Here is a 27500-nt window from a genome sequence, read left to right on the forward strand (position 1 = left end):
GGAGGTTATGTTTTCTGTGTGCAAGATTGCACATTGATTCAGCTTACAGGATGATTCCACAAATTAAGTTCCCATTTCACTAACACTGCACAAAACAGCATTTGGCCGTGGATGACATTTTTGTTCTGTAAGTGTTCTTCTATTAAAGTTAAAAAAGATGAAATAGTTGTTCAAGTTGACAGACACTTCTTAGAAGACCTAAATAGAAATAAATGTAGATACATGTTTGAGTGGCTTAGTCCAGCAGGACTAATGTTTTACACAGGAAATGTTTTATGCAGGAAACCTCTTTACATTGATAATCTCCTGTTCATTTGACGGGCTTCATTTAAAACATGAGCTTAGTTATAACAGTTAGACAGGAGCATGGGGTTTAGCAAACATCTCCGTGGTTTGGAACATGCGAGTCAGCTTGTCGTTGATTAAAGGTTGGCGAGAGCACTTAACGCCAGCAGTGGTGACCTTGATGCCATAATGATGTGCTTTGCCCAGCATGTGGAAAGATTAAGGATGTTATCACCATTATAGCCGCTGAACAGCATGTCCTCTCTACTTATTGGTATATGATCTAATACTTCCTGTATGCATGGCATGGCATTCCAGGGCTCAATTAGTTTGTACTGGCCAGCACACAGCATTTAAGTCCTTCAGGGCAAAGCTGAAGTCAGGAATTGGGAAGTTCTAACAGAACCATCTTGCTAAACTTCTAAATTGTACATTTCCAGTGAAAACCACCAAAAAAATTGGCAATACATAGAAGTCATCATTGAGGACATAATGGAATGAATAAGTTGGGTTTTGATGGGAGGTGGTGGGGATTGGTGTTTTTCGCTAAGGCCTTCTGTCGGGGTCACAGTGAGTTTGAAATTAATGTCTGACAAAGTCTCTTGACTGGAACAGTGAGTGACTGATCTCAGCCATGCACAAAGAGCATTGTAATTGTGGCAGCCTGTCACATTTCATCACCGTGACCTTTGAAAACGAGGCTAGGAAAGTCAAGAGCACTCTGGGTGAAGACGAGCCATTGGAGGGAATTCATGCTGTCTCGTTCCAAATGACCAGACAGTGCAGACGGCCACAACCACCCCCACACCCCACTTACCACCATCACAACCACCACCACCACCACCACCACCCCTTTCACACAAGAAAAAGCTAGCAATTCAAAACCCACGCACGTAGCATTCTCATCCCTACCTAGGACACCAGGGAGCGAGCATGAAAGTTTTGAAAGCATCGCTGGCAGTGACAGAAGAGTGGAGAAAACATCCCCATTCTGCTCAGGGATGGTAGCCGCGTGGCTAACGAGGCTAATGCTGACAGATAAGAGGAGAGAGAGAGCGCCGAAGGGGCGGGGGGGGGATGGGGGGGGGGGGGGGGGGTTTACGGACAGACAAGACAGGCAGCTGTTTAGCATTCCGTTCAGCCGAGCGCTGTGAGACTGTCAAAGCCTGTTTACTGTGGCATCCATCCGGAGAGGGCTAAAGCACAAAACCGTGTGACTCCTGTCAGTGCGCAGGATGCCGGAGGCCTCGGGATGCGCAGGCAGCCGGGGGAAGTGCAGGAAATGTTCCATTTCCAGCAGTTTATTCTTTGGTCAGTCTAAATATTGATTGCCGAGAAACGACGAGCAAGCCGCTTGGTAATCTCGCGCCCATACGACAGGGGATATAAATTGTCTGTTGCAGTTGTGGACCTTGGCGGTTGTAAAAACAAGTGATGTATGTACGTGATGTATGAATGCGATCATTAATTTTTAAGGCAGGGATTTGTAAGGTCGTCAGAACAGGACACCTTGGTGATCTGTTATAACGTGTCCATTACAGTAAAAAAAAGTTATTCACTTCAACCGTTTGTTGTTTTTTTTTTCTCTCCTTTCTGACTTCATTTTATTTATGTGAATAACCAAGATGCATTGGGAATAAATCAGCCTGGGTGTTAAGGACGGGGAGGCCTGGATTCCATGCAGGAGATTGCTTTTGTATGATGAAGCTCTCTGAGAAGAGCCAGTGCCATACGGCGTGGAGATAACACACCACCAGGGCTTAGAGCACTGCATCACCTCGGCTGAAGGCGTGCTGCAAATGACGCGGCTCGTGTTTGCCGAGCCAGAGCAAACTCCACACATGCCCCGAGCCCCCCTCCCCTGATAGGGTTTATCGATGGTATGGAGTGAATATGAATCATGGAAGGGGTATTGACTCTTGGTATGAGCTTTAATGCAATATTCCGTGTGAACTTGTGTTTCAGGTAAAAGAGGATCAAGCTCTACCGCTCCAGGGCCCCAGCAGACAGGGTGAGGATCAAGACAGACCAAGCTGAAATCCGTGTTGCAGCGAGATACGATTCAGACTGCCTGCTGGGCTACCTGTCACTGACTGACTATCAGGGCATTACTTGGAGAGAGACTCAAATAACCACAGGTTTCGAAGCTTTAAGGTGATGATCCAATTTACCATCCAAGTTCAACAATAAAGAAGTGCTGAAAGCTGATGGTTACTGTCTGTTTATTAGCTCAATAATACATCATAATTAACCTAAAGAGACCACCTATAATTACCATCTGTACCCACGTTTGACGTTACCTTGGGTTACACGCTAAAAGAGGATTACCGTAATTTCCCGACTATTAGCTGCGGCTTAAACATTGATTTTGCAAAACATTTTCAGCTATAAGGTTAATACAAGGGGGCAGTTAATATGGTGTTAATATGGTTTTGTTTCTTTTAACTTGCATAAAACACTGCGGCTTATATGCTGGAAATTACTGTACAGTGGTTTTGTATAACAGCGCTACACTACTGATCACCAGAATCGAGTGAACACCAGAGTATGTACTGTACACAAACTCAGATTAAAAATAATCACTTGGTGGTGAGCAGGAGTGATGTAGGATTTTAGTTGTGAGAACCGTTTTAACCAAAGGGAGGACGTTACGGACTCATTCATTTCAATGGCTGCTTGCTTGGCTAGCTAATTCAGCCAGAAATATTCTCAGTGTGTGCTGTCACCATCTTAAAAAAAGACATCCAACATGTATTCAGTTCCACCCTAATTTTCACAAACAAGACAATTAGGCAATGATTAGGTGCCACATTACCGATGACCACAAATTAATTATATTGTCATTGTCGATTGGCAGGAAACTGACAGCTCATCCACCGGTCCACATAGACAACAAGCATTTTTGTCAAACAGTGAATCATTATTTGTACAAATGTAGGTGGAAGTGAAGGGGACTGGACACACACACACACACACACACACACACACACACACACACACACACACACACACACACACACACACACACACCATTTTACAGATGGTGGATGCGAACTGGCTCAAATTAACCTTTCAAATCTGACTCCTGTGTAACTGTGGCTAGCAGGTACTGTGCTGCCTGTGCAGTGGGTAGGGCTACATCTCACCCCATCATAAAAAATGGAGGAGAGAGGAGAGAGGGTTTAGAAGAGCCCATTGAGGTGCTATTTTTTAACCTCTGCCCCCAGTCTGTCTGTCTGTCATAACTTACAATTTCCCGTCAGCCATGGTCCAGTATACTTCAAATTGTCATACAAGGTTGAATGGTCACTCACTGTATTTCAGTTCTCCCACTTGGCAATCCAGATCTGGATGCAGAAATATTTGTAACTTTATTTACCGACCAAACATAGGGACAAGGCTCCGCAGTCAGCCGACTACTCTCTAGTGTTAGTGGTGAATAATGTTGGTTGGCACGATGTGCCTCTTTAAAAAAGGAAGGATCAACTGATTCCACATCTGTCTGTCTAGACTCCAGATGCAACACAATATTGCCCAACAAAAACCCAGTTGAGTGTGCTTGTGTTGTGTGAGGCTCTGTCATGCAGGAGTAAATATGGAGTTTATTGACATATTCTGACGGGATAATGGAAAGAGGTGACGACGTGAGAGGAATTATGGCATTGTAAGGGTGACATCTTCATACCGGCCCCATCATGTTGTTGGAAATCTACTGGACCTGCTTTGACACACTTAAATACAGACTTGGGGGATCAATCTGCCTCAATAGCAAGGGCTGATGTCTGACCTTCACTCTTCCGTTTGTTGTTGCCGTGTGTGTGTGTGCGCGCATGTGTGTAGTAGAGTCTGAGGATTATTAAGTCACACTTTTCAAATCAGATTAAAATGAAAATAAATCATTTCCTCTCCATATTCAGGGTTTTTGGTTGCAGCAGCTGTAGCTGAAGTGGCCATACCAGTGTGGCACAATGACATGTGATGTGTATGACTATGCCTTTTTTGCCTGATGGATGGTGACCTCTGTCTTCTAAAAGGGGCGCTGGTCAATCATGTCATGGACGGGCCCTCACAGCGTGGGCGCGCAAAGGCATTTGGACACAGATTTCTTCTGCAGTTTCATTCTGTGTCCGGAGCGGTCTTCGAGTCTAACTTGGACTCTGTCTGTGATTATTCCATGATTTATGAGGGTTATTAATAACGCGGCTGTGCTGTCGACAGCCAGGGCCCTATATCGCGTAGCCTACTCACACTCGGCTCGCGGGTCTGGCGATGTGCCACGGCTCGTAAATCCTGCATTTTCCGGAGATCGCGTGCGGGACGCCTCTGTTGTGTGTGTGGGCCATCTGAACAATGTTGACAAATCAAAGTCATCGATGGGTGTGTTGTGTAGATAACCTTAACTAAGGCAGGCTAACGCCTTGGCTCAGAAATAATTGGATTATAGTAGCCTAAACCTTCACCAACGTCGTTTTAAAAGAGGTTGAAACCAACCTCCCTGGTCAAGAATAGTTGACTATATTGTGCAATTCATCACCAGGTGAAAAGCTGGCATCTTGCAATAAACGAATCGTGTACATTTAGTAAAGATGGTAATGCCGCTGCTGACTTGGGATAATAACGAGAAGCGCGCGCATGTTCTACTGTAAAGCAATGACAGCGTGACAGCGCTACAAAATTGAAAGGTTGGCTTAACTATTCAAGAGCCCTTGTTAATTGTCAAGCGGTTGTCTTGACGCAGGATATTTGCCGGCGGTCTCTCTCTCTCTCTCTCTCTCTCTCTCTCTCTCTCTCTCTCTCTCTCTCTCTCTCTCTCTCTCTCTCTCTCTCTCTCTCTCCTGCTCGCTCTCTCGTCCACTCCCCCTCTCTCATTCCTCCTTTGGTGCGCCTGGAAGGGATAGCTCAGTTATCAGGTAGCAACGCGCACAATCTAGCCGAGGTCGTGAAGAAGACAACTGTGTAACAGGGGGAGGGTCGTAGAGATACATTTAATCTTAGGTAGCTACAATTAATGGTCGGAATGAGACATTTGGCGTTTCTTCTGATCCCACTCCTTGCGCTGGTGTGTTCGGTGCGGGCGGATGCGAAAAGTGGGAAAGAGGCTGAAAATGCGGGGAATTTTATGGAAGATGAGCAATGGCTGTCAACCATTTCACAATACAGCCGCAAGATTAAACACTGGAATCGCTTCAGAGACGTGAGTTGGCCATTTTCCTAACTACTCTTCCGGCACAGCCTCGCCGTGTTTACTGATAAGCATTGCTATTAAGATGTGCACTGGCTGGATGTGACAATCACCTGCATGAAATAATAGACTGTCATCATGAAGATAAGGTGGAAGTGAAAAGTGCAAAAATCGTATTAATTCAGGGTACATCATTCTTCTGACTGACCATTGTTATAAGTGTAAAGCTTTCTTTTTAAAATTCATTCAGCTTTAAATAAATATTTTTTCAGTGTTCTCGGATATTTAACATGCGAAAAATAAGTCTATATGCAATCAAGCATAGCAAAATGATGCTAAAATAGTTCAGTTCCTTTGAAAAAAAGAAAAAAAAACACATTGAGGCATTTCATTATTTTTCAGGCGTTTGAATTGACAGGATGTTGTGGTGCTTGAAATGTCTCCACAGATAATCTTGTGTTGTATTACACTGTATCACTGTGAAGTGACTTCATAGTCTGATAAATAGATATGTGATACCAGTCTGGATGTTTTAATGAGATCATATAGCCACGCCCGTCACTAACATTAAGAAATATAACATCCAGAGTGACCCGATGCTAATTAGGCTACATAGCAGAGTATCACTTCCATATTCCTAAAGGGACCCTTTAATCACCAAGGGGTCAAAATCCCAAGCCGGGGTTGTTGTCAACAGATAATGACCACATGAAATGCAGCTTAATACAGTCGTATTTCTTACAGGAGACTGGAGCCAAAGCTTCTATCCCTTCTCTCAGACGAGTGACATGACACACACTGCCAGGCCTAGATGTATGTTCATTTCAATGTAGCTTCCAATTGAATTTTGAACCAGACATGGTTAAATTAAATGCCCTTCAAGGCAACAAGCACCAATCTTTCAAGGGTCTTTCACCGAACAGAGCATGAAACATATAAACAAGAACTCACAAACACATTGATGATGTAATACATTTATCATATGCTAAATGAAAAAAATCTATATTTCAGTACACTGGTATATGAAAATAGGACCACATTTCTCAGTATGGCATACAGGCAATGCTGTTTAGTCTGCCTCCAGCAATGTGATGTAGCTTGAGTAAATCTTCCTTCTATACGCTTCCATGCCCAACCAGCCTGCCTGCCTGTCTCTGAGAAGTTGCTCAAGCAGAAATGACTTTGGCTGCATTGGCCTGAAATCGCAGAAGGAGAAAAAAAAGAAAAGAAAAAAAAACCTCAGACATCTCCCAGCACTATTCAGAACGACACAAAATCTGTATTGTAAGGACGCAGCAGGCTCCAGTGCTGAGTCTTATGCAAACAATTCCTAAGCTCTAGCACTGAGATTACATAAATATCCCCCCAAAGAAACAGATTGAAGATGTACACATTGTGTGATTGTGTGGTGGTTGTTGGATTTAATCACATTGAAGGCCAGGCAGGATTAAATCACAAATCAGACTGTCATTTTCAAGGCATATATATATATACATGTATATATATATATATATATATATATATATATATATATATATATAGCTGCACGTAGGCAGCTGCAGTATTCTGACCTGTACCTTGAGTATCATCAGCACTTGCCCATCAATACCTATTGATTTTTCTCTACCGTCCTTTGCATATAAAATGTGTTCTGAAGCACAGAAGCACTGAGGGGAGCACATACAGTAGCTCCTGTTCCCCCTCTACCCCAGCCCCCCCCCCCCCCCCCCCCCCCCTCCACACACACACACACACACACACACACACACACACACACACTATACCACAAGCCATCCAAATCTGTCAGATAAGGTGGTACCCCCGATCCCCTGAGAATTCGCTTCAGTGAAGTGCATTTGGGTTTTTGGCTTTGCCACTTGCCATGCTACCTTTATTTACCCTCTCTCTGTCACTCCTGCCTCTCAAGACATCAGTCCAATGCCTAGTAGGTGGCAGGCGACAAAGAATGGATTTGGGAGTCTCTCGCCTGCCAAAGAGTAAAGGTCAATTTATAGGGTCTCTCTTTGCTCGAGGTTAGTGAAGAAATGGATTTCCATTTCACTGAATCCACCCAGCATACCAATTGGGAACCATTGTCTGTAGTTGGCGTGAACCTTCATAGACTTTGAAAGGGAAAGATTTAGATTTTTGATATCTGTGCTTCACTCAGCTGGGGAAGTTCCTCTGAGAGTCCCCCTTTCTGCAGATCCATTTGACAGTAGGCATAAAGAACTCCGTCTCCCTGCCCCCCCGTATCCATATCCGTTCTCTTATCAGATCACCTTGACTGATTCTTGTAAAGTACTGTATTAAGAGTGAATCCGAATGGAAGCTTGGATTCACCACAGGAAATACTAGGCCACTTATGTCTTCTTTGGGAGAGTGATTGACAAATCTATCATTTTCGATTGCTATTACATGAACAAAAGGCTTTAATGTGGATATGAGAAAATATCCTCTTAAGTCTTTGCTCTTTTTGGGAAAGCATACTGCGTATTAATCTTTCAGTTTTGTGTGTGTTTTGTAAAGATAATGGAAGATTAAGTGATCAAGGTGGAGTCGTTTTATGTACGTGCTGTAATTCTGAATTATTCATGTATTATTCAGAGGCTGTGGGGGTTGTAAAATGGGCTACTGTTGAATTATTACAAGTGATTCCATACGTGCAGCTCTACCGTACATCAAAAACTTCCTTCATACGATAAACTTAAGGACGGTCTGCTATTCACATCTTTTAGTAAATTGTATGTAATTGCCTCCAACACTCATTTTATGTCGGTGTCAAGTAAATTAGCATCAAACCATAGTCTCACCTTCGCTAGTCAACTGTCGTCACATTCAATCGTAGTCTCGCCAGATTGCACGCACAGACATGAGCGTTTTTTTTTCTTATGAGGAAGACATATTTTTTTTTCTGGAGCTGTGAGATCTGTTTCTTTGACTGCCAGCAGAATGTGTGATAAGACCCATCAACCACACTTAGAGGTTTGACAGTCAGACAGATGCTTGAGGAGTCTCCTCCCGTGTTACCAAACTTGCAACAGATAACATGTCACTCATGTGTAGTACTGCAGAATTGTCAGATGAATATATCAACGTTTTTAAAAACAAACAAAGAACAGAAAATATGCTGCCAACATTTGCGGGGGATGGTGATAGTGGTGGTGGTGGTGGTGGTTGGGGTGGCAATTGGAAAATGTCACCCAGCTGCATTGACACAGCTGCATAGATAGGGTTCTTTTACCTTTGCATTCATCTACAAATCACAAGGTCACCATGACAATGAGATGCAAGCTAAAGATCCACAGAGCTGGTGTGATAGACCAGCTCGATCCCTCCTCTAATGAATAACCTTGAGCGTGTCGTTGATTAGAAGCCTATACCCTTACCAAGAGAGAAAAAAAGACTCATTAGTCGAAGCTCTAGAACAGTCCTGAACAGCAGGATTGAATACCCCCCCCCCATCCCCAACCCACCCCCCCACCCCAACCCCCAACCTCTCCCTCTCTGAGCCTGAGTCTTAAATAGGCAGGACACCTGCCAGTGGTTGTATCTCCTGTCAGGTGTTCACAGAGGACACGGACATTCCCGGATCAGAAGGAGGCGTGAGGCCTGCGTGAGCTGAAGAGGCTGCCTGCCTGCCTGCCTGCCTGCCTGCCTGCCTGGCTCTCTCCGCGGCCCTAGCCTATAGCCTCTCCGCACGCTGTGAACAGACAGCTCGTTATGGAGCAGGTCCCCGCTATGCCCTTCAAGCAACTCTGGCATGGCTGGAAGCGCACCTGTTTCTCTGCCAGCTCAGTCTTTAATGAAGGGAAATGACTACATCCTCACCCCCCCCCCCCCCACCACCCCCACCACCACCACATCCCTCAAGCAAATGGCTCCTTCGTTCACCCTCTGTCTTCTTTCTTCCTGATTACTGGCGACAGAGGCAGGCTGAGGACGACTGCGAGGGAAAGTGGGGTTGGCGTGCGGACATCATTTCCGAGGGCCATTAATTCAGCCTGGCAATGAAACTCCGATCTTGATGAGCTCGATCGCGGAGACGGAAACGGTACCAGGTTCCCTCTGTCACTGTCGACCTCGGTGACGTGGGCTAGCAATATCGCAGCCAGCATCTAGACAGGAGCTCTGGTTGGAGGGCGCTGTTTTTCGGAGCCCTGGCCGTGATTTGGTTTAATTTATTTAACGCTTCTTCGCATTTACTTTCATCTCATTAATAAGAAATGTTGCCATGTGTGAGTAATTGGTTATGTACGAGAGCATCTAGAGATAGGAATGCTTAGGCTTCCCATAGCATGGTTACCCTGGAACACTTGTCTGGCCTCTATAGCTGATTTCTGAATCCTTGGATGTGTTGATTTCCAATCCACAACAAGCTTGTCAGCATTTTCTCTAAAGCAAGCTATCTCATCTTTGAGCAGAAATCATTAAAGTGTTGTGATGCTGTGGGATGTTGTTGGACTTAACCGTTCATGGGTACAGAATGCTGCGGAACCAGCAGCATCTACCAGTGTCTGTTTATCTCCGTGCGCCAGACCTGCTTCATTAGCCCCCTGCAGCCTTGTTTTCACATGGGCATAACAGCTTGTAAGCCATCTCCGTTCCCTAAGTGGGTAGGAAGCCTACCATGACCCAGTACAGTGTGGAACACCAGCCTGGCTGCCCCCGGGGCCTTGACCTCTGGAGGGGAGACAGCTGTGCCCATGTGCGCGGTTCATGTCGCCGCTCTCCGGCGTTTTATCACGATCAGGCCTTTGGGGGGTAATGGCTATGTTTACTGGTACAGAGAAAGCAATTAGGGATGAAAAATGAAGACGTGCGAAGAGGAGATGATTACACTAGCACAAGGTTCTGTGGATGAACGAGGTTCCAATTAAAAAAGGGGTAGCGTAAATGGAAGGATGAAAGCCAGGGAGAGAGATTGTGTTCTGAGTAACAACAAAGCTTTTGTGGTCAGGCTGTCCAAATAACTGTCGGTCATAAACAGCAATATTCCAAGTAATGAATTCAAAGTGGAGTATACGGAAGGGTTTTTATTGTATCTGTCTGTCTTGATAATGATCATACAGTTAAAGCATTGTTGTATAAATAACCCTCTTCACAGTCTCAAGGAGATGCCATATTTGGTTATAATACTACTTGGAACAAGCGTGTTTTCTTGTCGTCGTTGTTGTTGTTGTTGTTGTTGTTGTCGTTCTTGTTGTTATCGTTGTTTTTTTCTCAGAGATATCAGAGCACAGACTAGAAAAGCAAGGGATTGACCCATCCTTTCAGATGGAGAGACTTTGGAGGTCCTTGATGTGCCGCCTCTGTTCTTGCAGCCACACACCGATATTTTTAGCAATAGTCCTTAATCGGACGTTTTGCTGTTGAATGCAAACCGGTCTAGCCAGGGAACAGTTTTGTGTGCGTGGTGGGTCCCTAAGGGATCGAAGCCCGCAACAGCCCCCTGACCGTCATTAAAATGAGAAACAGGCCCAATTTAAAGGTAGCTCTCTCTCTCTCAAAAAAAAAGGTAGCGGGACTCAGACGAGATGAATGCCGTGTCAGTTTCATCCATGAAAAAGATGCACATAAAATCTTCTCTGTGTGTTTTTTTTTCAACTGACTTTGATCTGGCAAAGTTTCTGAAATGTCAAGCTGAATAATCAGCCGACTCCGGCTTCCTCCCGCAGCCCCCCGGCCCTACGTGCTTGTTTGCATTATTAATGGCTCCATCAGGACCGAGAGCCGTGTCTTTGCTCAGGGTAGGAAGCCCAACAAATTCCTCCCGCGCTGCCACATCAAGACGAAGATGGAGCCCGAGAATGTGTGTGTGTGTGTGTGTGTGTGTGTGTGTGTGTGTGTGTGTGTGTGTGTGTGTGTGTGTGTCTGTGTGTTTTCTTCCTCAAATAGCCTTATCTCCAGCAGACATCTTGAACCGTGGCTACACAGCAGAGGAAACATGGCACGGCTGTTATAATCATCGTTCATCGCCGCAGATTTAGTGGAAAGAGCTCGGATTCGTATTTGTTGACAAGCCTCCATTGTAACGTAAACATACACATAAGCATGCATATCGGATCAGGACACACGCTGGGAGCTTGAGACAAGCACAGAAGCACTGCGAGAGAGAGAGAGCGCGGTCGGCATCTGAGGCGCATCGTGTGCTTTTTTCGTGGACGTTCTCGCTCCACGCATCTCGATATATATATATATACGGATCTCTTGTTTGTCAGAAGCAGAGGTGATGGTGTCATGCGCGCACACAGCGCAGACAGCGAACAGGGGTCCATTAGGCCACTCTAATCACTGTTTCTTGTTGCGGGGTGTACAGGCTGTGCTTTAGGAGACATTGTTCCTGCTAATACGAGTCTTTTTTCTCACCCGGCATCGCAGAGGTGGTTAATTCTTAATGACTCATCTGTTTAGAACACCTGGCTCGGCGTCTGCAGCATCCCCCGTAATGTCTATTGTGGGCGGTTAATTCTTGCTTATACCGTATCAGCACATTTGTGGTGTTTGATGGATCATTATTTTGAATATACCACCCTAGCCGGCCAAGTGGTGCGGAAATATTAGAGTCGAGGGAGGTATGGAGAAAAAAAAAGGAGAGGAAAGCATTAAAAAAAAAAAAGGCCGATAGAAGCCTGGACTCAGTCCCACCGATGGCGTTATCCAGGTGGGGGCCGAGAAAAGGTTTTCCACCTGGAGCTACAAGCGTCCTTCACACCCTTTCAGGTGGTCCAGAAAGTGTCACGTAATGGATCTTAGCTCTGGGCTGCAAGCGTCCTCCATACACCGGAACAGCTTGGCCACAGACTCTCTGGACCTATGGGAGGCTGGCGCCGGCGCTGGCCCGGCACTGGCCCGCTCTTGCTCTGAGACCAAACGCCTCGGCACCATCAGCAGAAGGCCCTGGGCCACTTCAAATAACTGGACCCTGGGAAAGGCACACAAATAGCTTTTTTTTGAGTGTTTGATAGGTGCAAAGTGCAAACAACTAACGTTTTCGAGGTCTGAATTCAAAGTGGAGTATGCGGAAGGGTTTTTTATTGTATCTGTCTGTCTTGATAATGAGCATACAGTTAAAGCATTTGTTGTATAAATAACCCTCTTCACAGTCTCAAGGAGATGCCATATTTGGTTATAATATTACTGGGAACAAGTGTGTTTTCTTGTCGTTGTTGTTGTTGTTGTTTCTCCTCCTCCTTCTCCTTCTCCTCACCCTCTTCACCTTCCTCCTCTTCGCCTTCCTCCAAGTTGCTGGTGTGCTCACTCTTGCAGGGGTCTCGGCGTGTCCAGTGCTGTCCGTGTACAGTACAGTAGCTACACAAAAGAGCCGCGCTGCTGCTGAGGTAATGGCCGCTGATGGAGTGCTCACAGCAGTCACGTCTTGTTCGGCTGAGGGCGAAGAACTTAATTCAAAATTAAAGAGCTGAGCGAATCGCCTCAGTTCTCGCTAATGGATGTGTGTGTGTGTGTGAGAGAGAGAGAGAGAGAGAGAGAGGAGTGAAAGTGTTTGCCTTTTTTATGCTGTCGTTGCGGGAGAGGTGTGCTGAATCTGACACGTTCTCTTAATTGAAGGCAGAGGTGGTGTGCTAGGCTCCAGTGTCTTTGTGGATATGCACTGCTGCTGGTGTGTGTGTGTGTGTGTGTGTGTGTGTGTGTGTGTCTGTGTGTGATTGAAAGAGTATTCACTCATATAGGCTGTAAGAAGCCTATATATGTATAAGTAAACTTATGTGCCTTCTCTGGACGTACAGCAACATTTTTCAATATGCAGTTTAACCGTAAGCGGTGTGCGTGCGTGCGTGCGTGCCTGCGTGCCTGCGTGTGTGTGTGCGTGTACATAGCCACGTGTATTTGTGTCAGGCAGCCACTCCTTAATTTGCCTGAGCGAGGGCTATAAGGGATAGGCAGAACTAAGTCATACTGAAACGACCTCAATCAGCTGTATAGCACAGCATGAGCAGGCGATGCAGTAGAGGGCCTAATGGCTTTCTTCTCAGTCGAAAGAGCATGCTGGAATCTCATTTGCGCCTCCTCGTATACCTCCTCCAAGAGGCACGGAAAAGCATCCGTGTATTGTCTGTTATTTTAATATCCTGACGACTATCATGAACCAGGGGAGACAGAGAGAGAGAGAGAGAAGGAGAGAGAGGGAGATGGAGAGAGAGAGAGAGGGAGAGAGAGAGAGAGAGAAAGGGAGAGAGAGGGTAAGAGAGCAAGAAAGGGAGAGAGAGACAGATAGAGAGAAGGAGAGAGAGGGGGAGAGAGAGAGAGGGAGAGAGAGAGAGAGAGAGAGTGGGGAAAAGCATGAAAAGATTAATACCCAAGAAACAATGGAGCAGTGTGTGCGGGCGCACTGCACTGGATATAGGCGGCATCGTGAGCGGGTAGAATTCAATAATCCTGTCGGGGAAGCGGCCCTCTCTGGACGCACTCCCCTGCACGGCCGTCCCACTGGTGGGCCATTTCATTTTTAATGTCAGTGGTTATTACAGTGACACTAATTGCCCGCTAGCTGGGATTAGCTTGCGGATTTCTTTTCCCCCAAATGTCTATTTATACCTGCTGCTTCTCATTTTTCCCAAAGGCTGCAGTGCTGCGCTGGATCTGAAGACCTTGCAGTATTTCTAAGAACTGCTGTCGATATCTATCTGTTTCTTTTTTTTGCAAAATTATTTGGCAACGTTGTGACTCCACCTTTGCACTGATGTCTAGTTTGGATAAACATCCAAACTTTAGATGTATAAAATACGTGTCTCATATCTCAAAATAAGGGGGAAAAGTGAGAGCCACTTTTCTTCTTCTTTTTTTACTTGTTTTTGGGTTCTGCGCTTGCATCAGTAGCGTGGTGATGGCTCACCCCCGCGACGCCTGTCTCTCACGTCTCCAAACAAAAAAATGGAAAAGAGTTTCCTTTTCATCTGCCTCCCGACTCGTTTTCGCAACATCTCGCCAACCCATTACCACACCGGGGGTGTTCAATTACTCAGAACCGGCAGATCAGAGGAGAACCGGAGCAGCCCGCCCGCCCGTAGAACGTCTTGGATGTCAGATGGGGGAGATATTGGTTGTCAGAGGAATATTTTGACCTTCCTCGTAAACAGCGTGAGCGAGTGGGACGAGGAGAGGGAAGATTATATGCACCGTCATGCCAGCCTCTTTGCCGCTCTTGAGGGCTCTACTTGCATCATAAATCTGCCTTGACGCGCGCGCCCCGAGCAAGAGAAAACAACGGTAAACAGTTGCTGCTGGCGGATGCGGATGCAGAACGCTCCGGAAGAATCGGGTTCCCCCGCGCCTGTCGCCTGAGTTTTCTCTTCAGAGGATGAGACGGCGGGGGGAGCCTTTGGTTGGTGACTCTGTGACAGCAACCGCATTGCATCAATGTAGTCTTTTTGAGGCATGCAGAAACACACCACTATCAGGCAGAGATCATGACTAAAGTAGAACTTGTGATTTTATAAGGTCGCTTAGAGGCGGACATCACGGTTCCAGAAAGTTAAAGTCCTGCCATATATTCGTTCTACCTGTGCACTTAACGCAGGTGATATCACTCATTATCTGGTCTACCTGGCTGCTAATTAGGATGAACTGGTTTTCTAAATGGTTGGATCGAATACATGGCAGGACTCTTACTTTCTGAACCCGTGATGGCCGCTTCTGAAGGTCGTCATGAACACCCCCCTCTTACCCTCCCCCATGCCACTGTTGAGATACACGGACCAATGTGCACCTTGTGAAAGCCAAGACTCATCACAGAAATTCAGCAACTTGTGAAATCCAGACACTTCAAAGCACACATGAGCCGTTTATTATGGCGTTTGGGTTTGTCCCCTTCTGCCTTTGTCAGCTATACAGTACATCCATGATGACGGTTGTTTCAGCGGTTATTTTTTGGGATGGGGACGTTTCATTGAAGGCCGCGAGCAAAACAGCATGTCCTGAAACACAGAAGCTGTTAAAAACGCGCTCTGTGCTTTCACTTGAATAAATGATACCTAAAAGCACAGGTGGTCACCTCCTGCAATACGCCATACGCCCACTCCTCTCAAGACTCTGCTTTTGAACTAATCGAAATGAACAAAAGGGGGAAAAAAGACTAGGCTCGAGGAGACTCTTGCCATCGCCACATGAGCTTTGCGAACAGAAAAATGCCGTATTTTGCAACCCCTGTATTTTGCAGAGCTTGATATAGACAAAGTGTCTCTCCTGTTTACCCCCCCCCCCCCCTTACTTCTCTCTGAAGGGCCCTAATGCTTTTCCAAGTGGCTTGAACGCCAGTGGGCCCTTACCATTTGTGTGTCTCTCTACTTCTGCCATCTCTCGCTCTCTCTCTCTCTATCTCTCTCTCTGTCTCTCTCTCTCTCTAGCACTCTCTCTCGGCCTTTCTCTTTTTCTGTTGCAGCCTCTCTCATTTCCTGAGCGACAGGGTGCCTTTTTAAAAAAAGAAAAAGGAAAAAAAAAAAAAAGAATGCAAAGTGCAAGAGCTCTCTGTGCTCTGGAGAGCCATTCTGTGGTCCTCCTCCGCTCAGTCCTCAGTGTGGTGCCAGCTGAGGTCTACCATCATGTCAGAACGAAAACGGGCCGCGCAAGGCTCCCTGTGGCTCTGTGTGACTGCGTGTGTGAGTGTGTGTTTGCGTGTGTGTCTGAGTGTGAGAGAGAGAGAGAGAGAGTGTGTGTGAGAGAGCGAGTGTGTGGATAGTGTTTCTTAATCATCTGTGTGTGTGTGTGTGTGTGTGTGTGTGTGCGTGTGTGAGTGTGAGTGTGTGTGAGTGAGTGTGTGTCCCTCAGAGCCCTGAGCGGTCTGCAGGGACCGATATGTTCGGTTGGTGGCGGGGGTTGGGGGGGGGGTGTCTGAATTTCCACAATCTCCTCGGTGGGAGTGCTTGTGCAGGTACTCACTGCCTGGGTCAGACTGACCCGTTTGAAGCGGCATTATGGGGCCGAACGGTCGTCGTCGCTATCGCAGTGGCACTGCAAATGCGATCGAGATGCGTTTCAGGAAAAGCCTATTTCAGTCAGAAACGATCCCCAATTTCAGAGAGAGAGAGAGAGAGAGAGAGAGAGAGATTGAGACAGAGAGAGGGAGGGGGTGAGGGGAAAAAGAGAGATAGAGGAGAGTACAGAGACGGGGAGGAGAAGAAGCACAATCTCACCATCTCACATTTCGGCCCCCGAGAGTTGAACACAAATTGCTAAGCGCTGCCTTTCCCCGAGCCTGGTTTCATTAGTGATGTGCAAGGGGTCCTCAGTCTATCAATCAATTCAAATAGACCCAATCAGCCAAGGAGCAGGCAGGGATGTGGACCAAAAAAACACGGCCACACAAAACGAGAACGCGATGGGAGAGTGGCGTTTGGCATTTAAGATCTACGGCCTACCCGTGGGGGGGGGTCTTCATCACGAATCACTGACGAATAACATTTGTAAAATGTTCACTTGACTTACCCGTACACTCCACTCTCTGCTGCAGGATGTGTGTGTTTTTAAGTAGTGTGTGTGAGAGAGAGAGTGTGTGTGTGTTTGTGCATGTGTATCTGTGTGTGTGTGTGTGTGTGTGTGTGTGTGTGTGTGTGTTTGTGCATCTGCACCTGTGTGTGTGTGTGTGTGTGTGTGTGTGTGTGTGTGTGTGTGTGTGTGTGTGTGTGTGTGTGTGTGTGTGTGTGTGTGTGTGTGTGTGTGTGTGTGTGTGTGTGTGTGCAAGGCCAGGCCAGCAAGCTCGCCCGACCAGGTATTGTTATCTACAGTACAATGGAAACTAATTACACAATGATTGCCCAACTTATTGTCGGAGTATTGTTTGAAGTGTAAGCAAAACAGCGTGCCAGAGCTGTGAAGCGTTGGGCATACCAGTGCAGCTGGCACAACTGGCACAGCGCTACTGTCACCTCGGTAACTGACTGAGCTCGGCATTTTCCACTGCGGCATGAAATTGGTTATTAAATATACCATATGTTGATCTGGAGAAGGAGCTCAAATCAGAGCCTAGCTTTGTTGCTTGCTGTCTCTTTGATGCACCAACTCTCTCTCTCTCTCTCTCTCACACACAGACACACACACAGACACACACACACACACACACACACACACACACACACACACACACACACACACATACGGATCCACACAGCATATTGTGATATCCATGCCAGGAGACACCTCAGGACATAATGCATAGTGTAGGCTTTTAATCAGGCAGGAGTCGATTTATGAGATGTCCTGTTAAACACACATACAGTATACTCCCCCATATACACACATGGGAACACAATACGCACGCACACATACACACACACACACACACACACACACACACACGTTGCCCAGGGTACTGAGAGTGGGAAGTTTTAAGGTCACAAGTGTGTCACTGACACATTGTCCTTCACACGCCCCTCCACACACACACACACATCAATGCAACAATGTACTTACATGTACATGACACAGTCCCTCCACTCCACACACACACACACACACACACACACACACACACACACACACACAGACCTTCAGATGATGTGAGGTTGTGAATGGAGGCGGAGGCGAGGCCGGGTGACAACAAACGCCGGTGTCAGTCAGGAGGCTCTGGGGAGGCGCTGAGTGACTCACGGCAGCTCTGTTAGGTTGGACTCCGACCCCGTGCCAGGCACACACACCCCCCTCCAGTTCCCCCCCGCCTGCCTCCCTGCCAGCCCCAGATCCCCCTCAGGGCCTGGGCGCGAGTGTGGGGGGGTGGGGGTGGGGGGTGGAGGGTCTGGTGGTGGCGGGGCGGGGAGGGGGCCGCGGGGAGCGGGCGGCTCCGGCATCTGGGTAGTCAAGCCCCATTAAGCGGCAGGGCTCACTGCCACACCGGCGGCATTACCGAGCTGTCGACAAATGCCAGCCGAGGTGCCGCGTGTGACACGCATCCCAAAGCACCGGGGACTCTCGGATGCTCTGTGTGTGTGTGTGTGTGTGTGTGTGTGTGTGCGTGCGTGTTTCACTCTCTCCCTCCCTCTCTCCACTCTCTTCCTCTTTCTCTTTGTATTGGTGTGAGTGTGTCTGTTTGTGTGAGAATATGTGTGTCGTTGTTGGTGTTGGAGTGAGTGAATGAAAGAGAGAGAGAGAGGAAGCAAGAAAGGTGTTTTCTAGCACTTACTGTTTTAGCTCCACTCCCCCCTGCCAACACACACACACACACACACACACACTCCTCCTCTGTCTGATCTCAGTGTACAATGCAGGCTGAAATGGGGTAACAAAAGGTGCCGGTGTTTGACTGAGAAAGCGTAGCATTTCGCCGGCACACACACACCCCGAGACAGGATTTTGAATTCTGCACGGCACCCAAAGGCCCCGGTGTCCTTGGACCGCCGTACAAGCCTGTAAACAAGACGAGAGCTCTGGCAACTGTTTCCCTTCACTGGCTCAGAGTTCGTGCTGCCGCAATCCAGACGCTGCTTTTTTCCACCGTTGTGGTGCGATCATTTGGCTTTTAGGGCTGCAGTGTCTCGCATACAAAACCAAAGACCAATCCAAACATTTCACAACCATTAAAAATAAAGAGGTGTCAGAAAGGCTGGATTATTTAAGAGGTGTCTTGTTTTGAGGCTGCACCCGTGTCTAGAATTTGTCAAAAATAGAGGACTTGAAGGCTTGATGATATTCATTACTGAGAAATCTATCACCATTACGGCCTGTCGGAGAGCATTCACGGATCACTGGCAAAGAGCTTATTTTCCAGGGCACATTGTCGTTTTGACCTTGCTGCATATTTCACATTTAAGCAGGAGATGAGACAATGACCTTTCACTTGTCCAGAAATGAGGCTCTCTGTTCTGACGCTGTGGTGGTGACATTTTTTGCCTCTCACAAATATTAACATTTTAAAGTCATTCAAATCTGGTCAGATGAACAATTGGCGATATAAATGCCAGGGAGAATTTCTTCACCCAGTCACCCGAGTCAGGGTCATCCCTCGTCTTGAAGGCCACTGACACAGATCAAGTGGAATAAAACAGCTTTGAATCCTCCAAATTGCGTCTCTTCTTTCAGCGTATTCCTGATCACGCTTTTTCAGCTTCGAGCATGTTTCTGACTGTAGCTTGTGGGCTACTTGTGAGAGCTCCAAAATGTCATGGTGGTTTATTTTACACAAAGCACTTTTCCCCCCCACCCTTCCTCAATAGGCAGGTATTTGCATCTAGAACAGACTTTGATGTATCACTATCAGGCGCTGAAAGGACCAAATAGGGCTGTATTTCCACCTAATCTACTGGGCCTTTGTACACTAAAACAAACACTGAGGGTATTGAAATTTAAATGACCCTGGAAGCGGTCCAATGCAGAGCACAAGGCCTGGAGGAGAGAACAGAAGCTGAGGTATTACCCACTGCCAGCTGTATTTCATCCAATGCCTTTAGTGCTCTGCAAAAGCCAACCACATTCTTAGGTAGTATAAACGCCATAGGCTATCAACAACACAGGATTTTGTTTTTAGATTTCATGCAGTTCTTTTTGTAGCTCATGCAATATATGATATCTGCCATAGTCATGGTAGTGGTGTGGAGTTTAGATGTCTTATGTTATCATGTGTACAGTGCAATGCAATGTGCAGGTGATTCCATCCAGTTTCTTTGGAACACGCGTGCATAGCATAGCATTGCATGCATAGCATCGCACGCATAAATATACTGTATAGCACTTACTGCTCTGTTAGTCGAGGCAGATATATCCGCCCTTTACAGCTAAATCAGTCTCTGACATTAGGCCAAATTAAAAGCCCGTTAGTGCACAGTCAGACCTCCATCTAGAGATGCCTGCGTGCGTGCCTGCGTGCATGGCTGCTGCAGCAGCAGCTGTCACATGCGCTCCCTGTCATGGCCACAGGCTTCAGAAATAAGACCCTCTCTCTGGGCTTCCCCTGTCAGAATGGGGAAGACCAGGGCTGGATGCCGTGACACCACAACGATGCAACTGCTTAACATGCGAGGAAATGCACCGCCGGCTCTTTGAAGTGCCTTTTTTTTCCTCACACACCCTCCTAACAGTCTTCCCTCTCTCTTCTCTCTTTCTCTCTCTCTCTCTCTCTCTTTCTCCCTCGCTTTTCACCTGTCATGCCACAGGAAGTGGAGGTTAGTCACTCTTTCTAAATCTGCCCCGTGCACTGATGCCGTGCTTGTGATCTTCTTCTCAAAGCTCAGGCGAGGGGAAGCCCTGCGGGTCCCTCAGGATTACACGTTACCTGCTCATTTTAATCACCAAAGCCTGTGTCTCGGAGGGGGGTGGGGGGAGGGGGGAGCAAGCCCGCTCTCCTCCTCTCCATCTCACCATAACATTTTTCCATTCCACACTCCACTGTAACTCTGTGCTGTGGCTCGATATGCTATGCTACGTAACGTGACACTTTATAACATGCATGACACCATAGAACATGACACTCCATTACATTACACGTTATAAAATACAGGATACTGTGCAATATTACACTTTATAATCATGTCATCACACGTTATACACATATTTAATCACGCATGATGCTGCATAACATAATGAACTATTGTTCATAATGTTACAGAAGCATAGGACATACTGTACTTCCTTTACTTGCTAGGACATAGGACATACTGTAGGACATGCTTCCCTTATTGGGATGGCTCACTATTCCTTTGCCTGAGATGCAATGTATCATGTTTGATGTCGGTTGCTATATTTTGTGTCATGTTTTGCATGCAGTCCCATGCATTGTTGTAAACACAAGATGTCCTTGTTGTGTATGATTTGGCCGTTTGTCACTTAATAGTTGTTGGTGGTGTGTAGTTGTGGGCTACTGGTTATTTCAAATGACCTCTAAACTATTGTTATTCTTTCCCTTGTCGTTATTAGGATGACTACATCCGGACAGTAGAGGACACCCAAGGCTCTGAGGAAAGTAAGTCACCAAAGAACCATACTGGCCTGTCTGTCTGTCTGTCTGTCTGTCTGTCTGTCTGTCTGTCTACTGTGCGCCACTTTGCAGTGAAGTCTGTATGATTCAGCTGTATAATAAAACAGCCCAGGAAGACACTTTCTACAGGAGAGACTTGCTCTAAGCCATTATTCTGACAAGGCCCCCGCAATGTAGAGTCAATGCCAAACTTGGTGTCATCCGAAGCACTGCCAGAAACCTCTTATCTTTATGCATTAGCCTCCAAAACTTGCTATCCTTTGGACACCTTGAGCTTGATTCTGAATGCTCTTTCATTTTCAATTGCACAGCACAAAAAAAAAAAAAAAAATGACGAGGTCACCCATACCTTTAAGTGTCAGCTTTTGAATGATTAAGTGAAGTTGTGCTTTAGTGTGTAAAAAAAAAAAAAGTTTGATTACCAGGGAGATGGATGCCCTGAGCTGCCTGGTCCATTACTGAAAATACCACGATGGATCGTTTTGTGTAATTGCCTCTGTGGAGATCCCGCTGGGATTTCATCAGCGGTGTGTTTGGCCCAGAGATGATTCAGATGGGAGAAAAAAAAAAAAAGTAAAAAAAGACTGTGTGATTTTGGGATCTTGCAGGTGACAGTTGCTACCACTGTAATTGGTGAAGACTTACAAAAAAAAAAGCTTCTCTCACTCTCTCCGCCGTTGTCCTCCGGCTGATACTCCACTTTGATATTTTCCCTCTTAAGACGGCCCCCTCCTGAGGATTAACTTCTCTTTGATGTTCCCGCTGGCCCCTTATTCATTTTGGATGTGTAAAAAAAATAAAACATAACAGAAATCTTTAAAAAATGTCACCTGTTTGCATATAGCGGCCCTAGCTGTGTAGGCAAATGATCTTATCTAGTTTCTCTGGTGTGAGGTTGATGTCTGTCCACTGCTATATAGTTAGGCTGGGTGAACCCTGCCTGACCTGCCGGCGAATTTGGATTTTGCCCGGCAGCACAGGCTGGACACCTGCACACCTATCTCCCCTGCTTCCTGTCCACAACCTTTGGGTCCAATCACAACCTAGCTTATCCAAAAGACGCACTGTTGGTCTGATTAGTTGAAGGACTAGCGTACGGACTCCAAGCGTACGGAGTAATTTGAACGATGCCCATTGATCACGCCTAGTGCAGTAGAAATAGTGCAGTAGAAATAAAGCGCAGACTCCCCATACTAATGTTCAATCTTAAAAGATTGAGTTTAGTAGGGTGATAGCCAGACTACTATATATGTAGAACCAAGAATGGTTCTATCACATGCTTCATATATGGCACCCCTCAATTATTATCTAAAGCCTGCATGGTTCTATGTAGCATGTAGCATCCCAAGAACAGTGCAAGATGGCTTGTGTTTTTTATTTTGACCACAGCTAACTAGCCCACCCACTCAGTTCCACATGAAAGAGCCGTGGGAGCTTCGGAGGGGAAAAGGCGAGATGAGAGCCGGATGATTCTAGAAAAGCGCTCGGCACCATCTCGCCGATTCCCACATCAGTGGGAATAGCTAATACGTGCATAAGAGGTCCATACGCGCTGACAAGTGTTCATTTTTAATGGCGTTGATTTAATCCCCAATGCGACCAGTCATGTAAGCCTAATAGACCAGCTCTCACATCAGTGTATTTTATAATCTTGAAGGGAGGGGGGAGGAGGAAGGGGAGGGGGGGGGGAGTCAGTGCGATTTTGGCTTTGAACCGCTACCATCAGATATTACAAAAGAACCAAGCAACATCAGAGGGTTCCTGTGGAGATTTAGATGTCAGTTTCTGTGACATGCCCTGAGGTTTGTTTGACTCATCACATTATCAGGATACTGCCTTGGATTTGCCTTCAGTTGGATTACTCTATTAATGCATAAGGATAGGGCCCTTCATTCTTTTCTTTCTATTTTCTTTCATGGTTTTCTATTTTCTTTCTTTCTTGTTTTTTTCTTTCTTTCTTTTTTTACTTTCTTTCTTTTTTTCTTTTTCTGGTGTCTCAATCCATTTCACTTATTTATTTGTAAGGGCAACACACAATTAATCAACATTTCATCTAAGATTCCAGTGGTTCTGCTGAAAAGTGTAGAAATGCTGACTGGCTCGCTATAGATAGAATCAAGGAACCCTGAACAGAACCGATTGTAGAACCCGATCGTTCCCTAGTGATGAAAAGGCTCTATCTGTGTCAGGTCCCTGCAGGAGCCCTAAAAGTTCCTCAGGAGCCTGGCCGTGAAATCCTTTGATTTCGGCTCTGTAAACATCGCGTATTTCGGGCCCGGAGAAGGCTTTGTGGTTCTGTTGACATAATTACCGCCCGAATTTGAAGTTCTGATAGGTCTTAGTTCTCACCCCAGGCAATGAGATGCGCCAAACAACAGTGTGTGTAAACAACTTCTGAATGAGTTAGCTGTAGGGAAAAAAACCCCGAAAAAAAACAACAAAACAAGACACACTCTGGCAGCAGCTCCACATTGAGATTCAGTCTAAATGCCTCGGCTTTTGAAATAAGACGCGGAAGGACGAGGAGCTCCGAAAGGTTAATTTCATATTTGAAGGCGGGCAGACGGGCGGCCCCTTGTTCTTTAGAGTGACCTGCCGAGGGGGCCAATCAGATGCAGAGGGGACCGGCGAGGAGGATGGCATAATAACCACCACGGACGACGGAGAGCGGAGCGGAGCGATGCAGCAGGCAAAGCCGCAAATCACATCCCGGAAAATTCTAGAGCCGTGTCGGCGTTTCTATGGAAACGTCAGCCCTTCCTCCTCGAGATAAGCCTCGAGGCGTACGCTCGGGTGGAGAAAGTAAAGCGATGAGGGAGAGTCAAATACAAAATCAATTTTCTGTCGCTCAATAAAAGTCGCCGACTGCCAGAACCCGTCGGGTGGATGACCGTCCGGCAAAATCACGACGGTTACTTGCCCTGTGTGGACCCTCTGAGTGATTACGCTCCCGCGAGGATAAAATGTATCCCCTCAGTAGCAATTACTTGAGTCTTAGAGTCCATGTCTTAAAAAGAAAACATCAAGGTGATAGACTCATCTCATCTCTAGAGATTGTTATTTGTGAAACAAGTGTTTTTTTCTCACCAGCAGTCAGGCAAAATCCTTTGTCTTCAGGGCTGCTTTGCTGAGGAAAAGATCTGAATTCATATGCTGCAATATCTTCGCATTTCCCATATGGTGCTTCAGATATACCATACTGTATTAATTCAAACAGACAAAATGCCCCCCCCCCGAGTTGATCTGGAGTGTAGGTTTTCAAGCGATCTGATGCCTGTTCCAGCCCAGAGACAAATCATCCAGCTCATTTTGTTTTCCCACAAATAGGCCCGGTGCTAATCAGAGTTTGGCACAGCTCGGTGAACATGTTGATGGAGTCGTGCCCACGGTGGCCAAATAAACAAACAGGACTCCTGGCGAACCTCACAGGGGGGGACTACTACACTGCCCCAGCGATACCGTTATACGCCGGTATAGTTCACAAGGCTAATGGGAAAAAAATATCATTCACCCAGGCTCTCATTGACTGTATTTCCCAGACATGGTTGGAGCTGTGGACAGGGGTCGAAGGTCACGACTCCAGGGGTGATATTTCTCCTCCCGCTCTCTGAAGCCGGGATTGAAAGTGTGCTTGGTCTCCCCCGGCATCAATAAATGGCGCAGATGAGAATGGAGGGGTATCAAATGTACTGTAGCCGTGTTGGCCTTCATCGTGGCAAAAATGTAAGCCTGTACGGAATCTCAAACCCTGGGGGGAGGGGGGGTCTGCGGCCAGAGGCTGAGCATGTGATTGAACAGACGAGAAAAAAAAATAGGTAGTCAGTTCCATCAAAAGAGGTGTGTGCGTGTGTGTGTTGCTGGCATACATCAGAGAGAAAGAGAGCGTGGGGGGGAGAGGGGGGGTGGTGGGGTGTTGGGGGGCGGTGGAGAGAAAGAGGGAAACTGCAGCGCCCTGTATGAAGGACTGCTACACTGATGATTAAAAGGAGAGCCTTTATCTCTCTCTCTTTTGTTCTCTCACTCCGTCTCAATCACTCACACACACACATACACACACACACACACACACACACACACACACACACACACACACACACACATTCTTCCTCTCCCTCTTATTTTCCCTCTACCTCGCAACCCACTCTTTCTTGTCATCAAGGAGCTTGCTATTCTAATAGCCTAGTCCTTCACCGTTTGATTGACAGGAGGTCGTTAGATAATTGGGGACCTGTTCTCCATGAAATATCCCACAGACCTTGAGACCTGCTCAATGCTGCAGGGTGATTTTGCACCTCTGCGTTGGCGACTGAAACAGACACAACAAATCAGCTAGCAAAAAGAAAGTCACGAAAACACGCCAACAATCTCCCTTTTGGATGTGTGTGTGTCTCTCTCTGTTTCTGTGTGTGTGTGTGTGTGTGTGTGTGTGTGTGTGTGTGTGATTTGGTGAGGGGACGTTGAAATGATTACATTTGTTGCCCCCGCCACTGTGAGGCCAAATGAATCATCGTCTACTCGGAGCGCACGGTCAGGCTTGAGGGTATTTGTTTTGTGAGTCGTTTCCACGTTGTCTCCATCACAGCCCTCCCTCCTCCTTCCCCCTCAGAAACAGATGGCGTAGTTTCCTTCAGACCCATAAAGGGCTGCCGTGCGGCCCGGCGGCGCGTGCCATCCGATGTTATTCTCCATTTCCTCCAGCGGCGCCGCTGAATTATTCATGCCGTATTGGGGCCAGAGCGCCGACACACACCCAAGGATTCCTGATATCTGCATTTTATAAGGCCGTCTCCAAACAGCCCACAAGTCTCACTCTGTCCAATGATGTTCTCATGACTGAGATATTGACTGGCAAGCACAAATGAGAATTTTCTCTTGGCTACTGCCCTGTATATGGTGATGTATTCTTGAGGGGCTTGACATTCCTGTGTGGTTTTTCTTTGAAATCATATGATATTGGCTGACTGTATTTCAGTGTTATTTTCACTATATGCCTTCACCTTTGTGCAAATGAATGTAGGCTTGTTGTGTTCTCACCAGGCAATGTTTTGAAAGGAGTGACACAGAATGAAAAAACAGACATTTTTTCCTGTGCCTCTGCTCCGTAGATATATCCCTGAGCGATTGCCATTGTGCTGCTTAAGCCTTTGTATCTTTGTGTCTTTGTTGCGTGCGTAGGTTTGGACACCACCAAGGACCCCTGTCAGAAAGTGAAGTGCAGTCGCAACAAGGTGTGCGTCGCCCAGGGTTACCAGCGCGCCATGTGCATCAACCGCAAGAAACTGGAGCACCGGTGAGTGCACAAGCTGAGTCTGTGGGGAAAGAGAGAGAGAAAGAGTGAGAGAGAGAGAGCAAGAAAGAAAGACAGACAGAGGGAGAAGGGCTGAGAGAAAGAGAGAGAGAGAGAGAGAGCAAGAAAGAAAGAGAGAGAGAAGGGTTGAGAGAAAGAGAAATAAAGAAACAAAGAAAGAAAGAAAGAAAGATAGATAGAGAAAGAATGGTTGACAAAAAGAGAAAGAAAGAGAACAAAAGAGAGAAAGAAAGAAAAAAGAGAGAGGGCTCTAGCAGACAGATTCGCAAACAGAGGCTGTGTGTGTAAGTCCACATAAGACCAAGTGTTCTTCTCTTCAGGTTGAGGGGTAATTTTTGATTGACCATTGATCATAGACAGACCAGATCAGCTGATGGAGTGGTGAGTGTGTGTGATTGAAGCCTGCCAACTTAGGTGAAGCCCATTCATTTGTGTTTGAGATGATTGGACACTAGATAGCCAAACCCTGATAATATTCGGACAGTCTAGCCCTGATTATATTCAGATAGCCAAGCCCTGATAATATTCAGACAGTCAAGCCCTGGCAATATTCAGATAGCAAGCCCAGATAATATTCAGACAGTCCGGACAATATTCAGCTTCTAAAAAATGAAAGGCTAAAGAGTTACAGTGGAGAAATGCTGTGCATTACAAGAGGAACAACACGCACGCAGTTGCAGTTTGCTCGTGGAACATTTCCCTGAGCGTCTGTAGTGTGGAACATCAACACCCTGATTGAGATTGAGTTTGTTTTATTGAATAACCGGCCGTTGGTCCTCGAGAGCCATTTCACACAGAGGAAGTTT

At 46.5% G+C, this 27500-nt stretch overlaps 2 protein-coding genes across 2 annotated transcripts in view; both read left to right on the forward strand.

Annotated features, from left to right (window-relative positions):
* The window catches only part of ascc1 (activating signal cointegrator 1 complex subunit 1), a 23415-nt gene extending 20922 nt beyond the window's left edge, over window positions 1–2493 (forward strand). The window contains exon 11 of the mRNA XM_062527141.1: window positions 2251–2493. The gene's annotated coding sequence lies outside the window, so the exon portion shown is untranslated. The remainder of the gene's footprint in view (window positions 1–2250) is intronic.
* A 2681-nt stretch (window positions 2494–5174) lies between these two features.
* Window positions 5175–27500, forward strand: part of LOC134070451 (testican-2-like) — a 39832-nt gene continuing 17506 nt past the window's right edge. The window contains exons 1-3 of the mRNA XM_062526821.1: window positions 5175–5479; window positions 21326–21371; window positions 26562–26676. Coding sequence (XP_062382805.1) covers window positions 5294–5479; window positions 21326–21371; window positions 26562–26676 — 347 coding nt within the window. The 5' untranslated portion in view covers window positions 5175–5293. The remainder of the gene's footprint in view (window positions 5480–21325; window positions 21372–26561; window positions 26677–27500) is intronic.

Source organism: Sardina pilchardus, chromosome 22 (assembly GCF_963854185.1).
Source record: "Sardina pilchardus chromosome 22, fSarPil1.1, whole genome shotgun sequence".
In the NCBI taxonomy this organism is placed as follows: Eukaryota; Metazoa; Chordata; class Actinopteri; order Clupeiformes; family Clupeidae; genus Sardina; species Sardina pilchardus.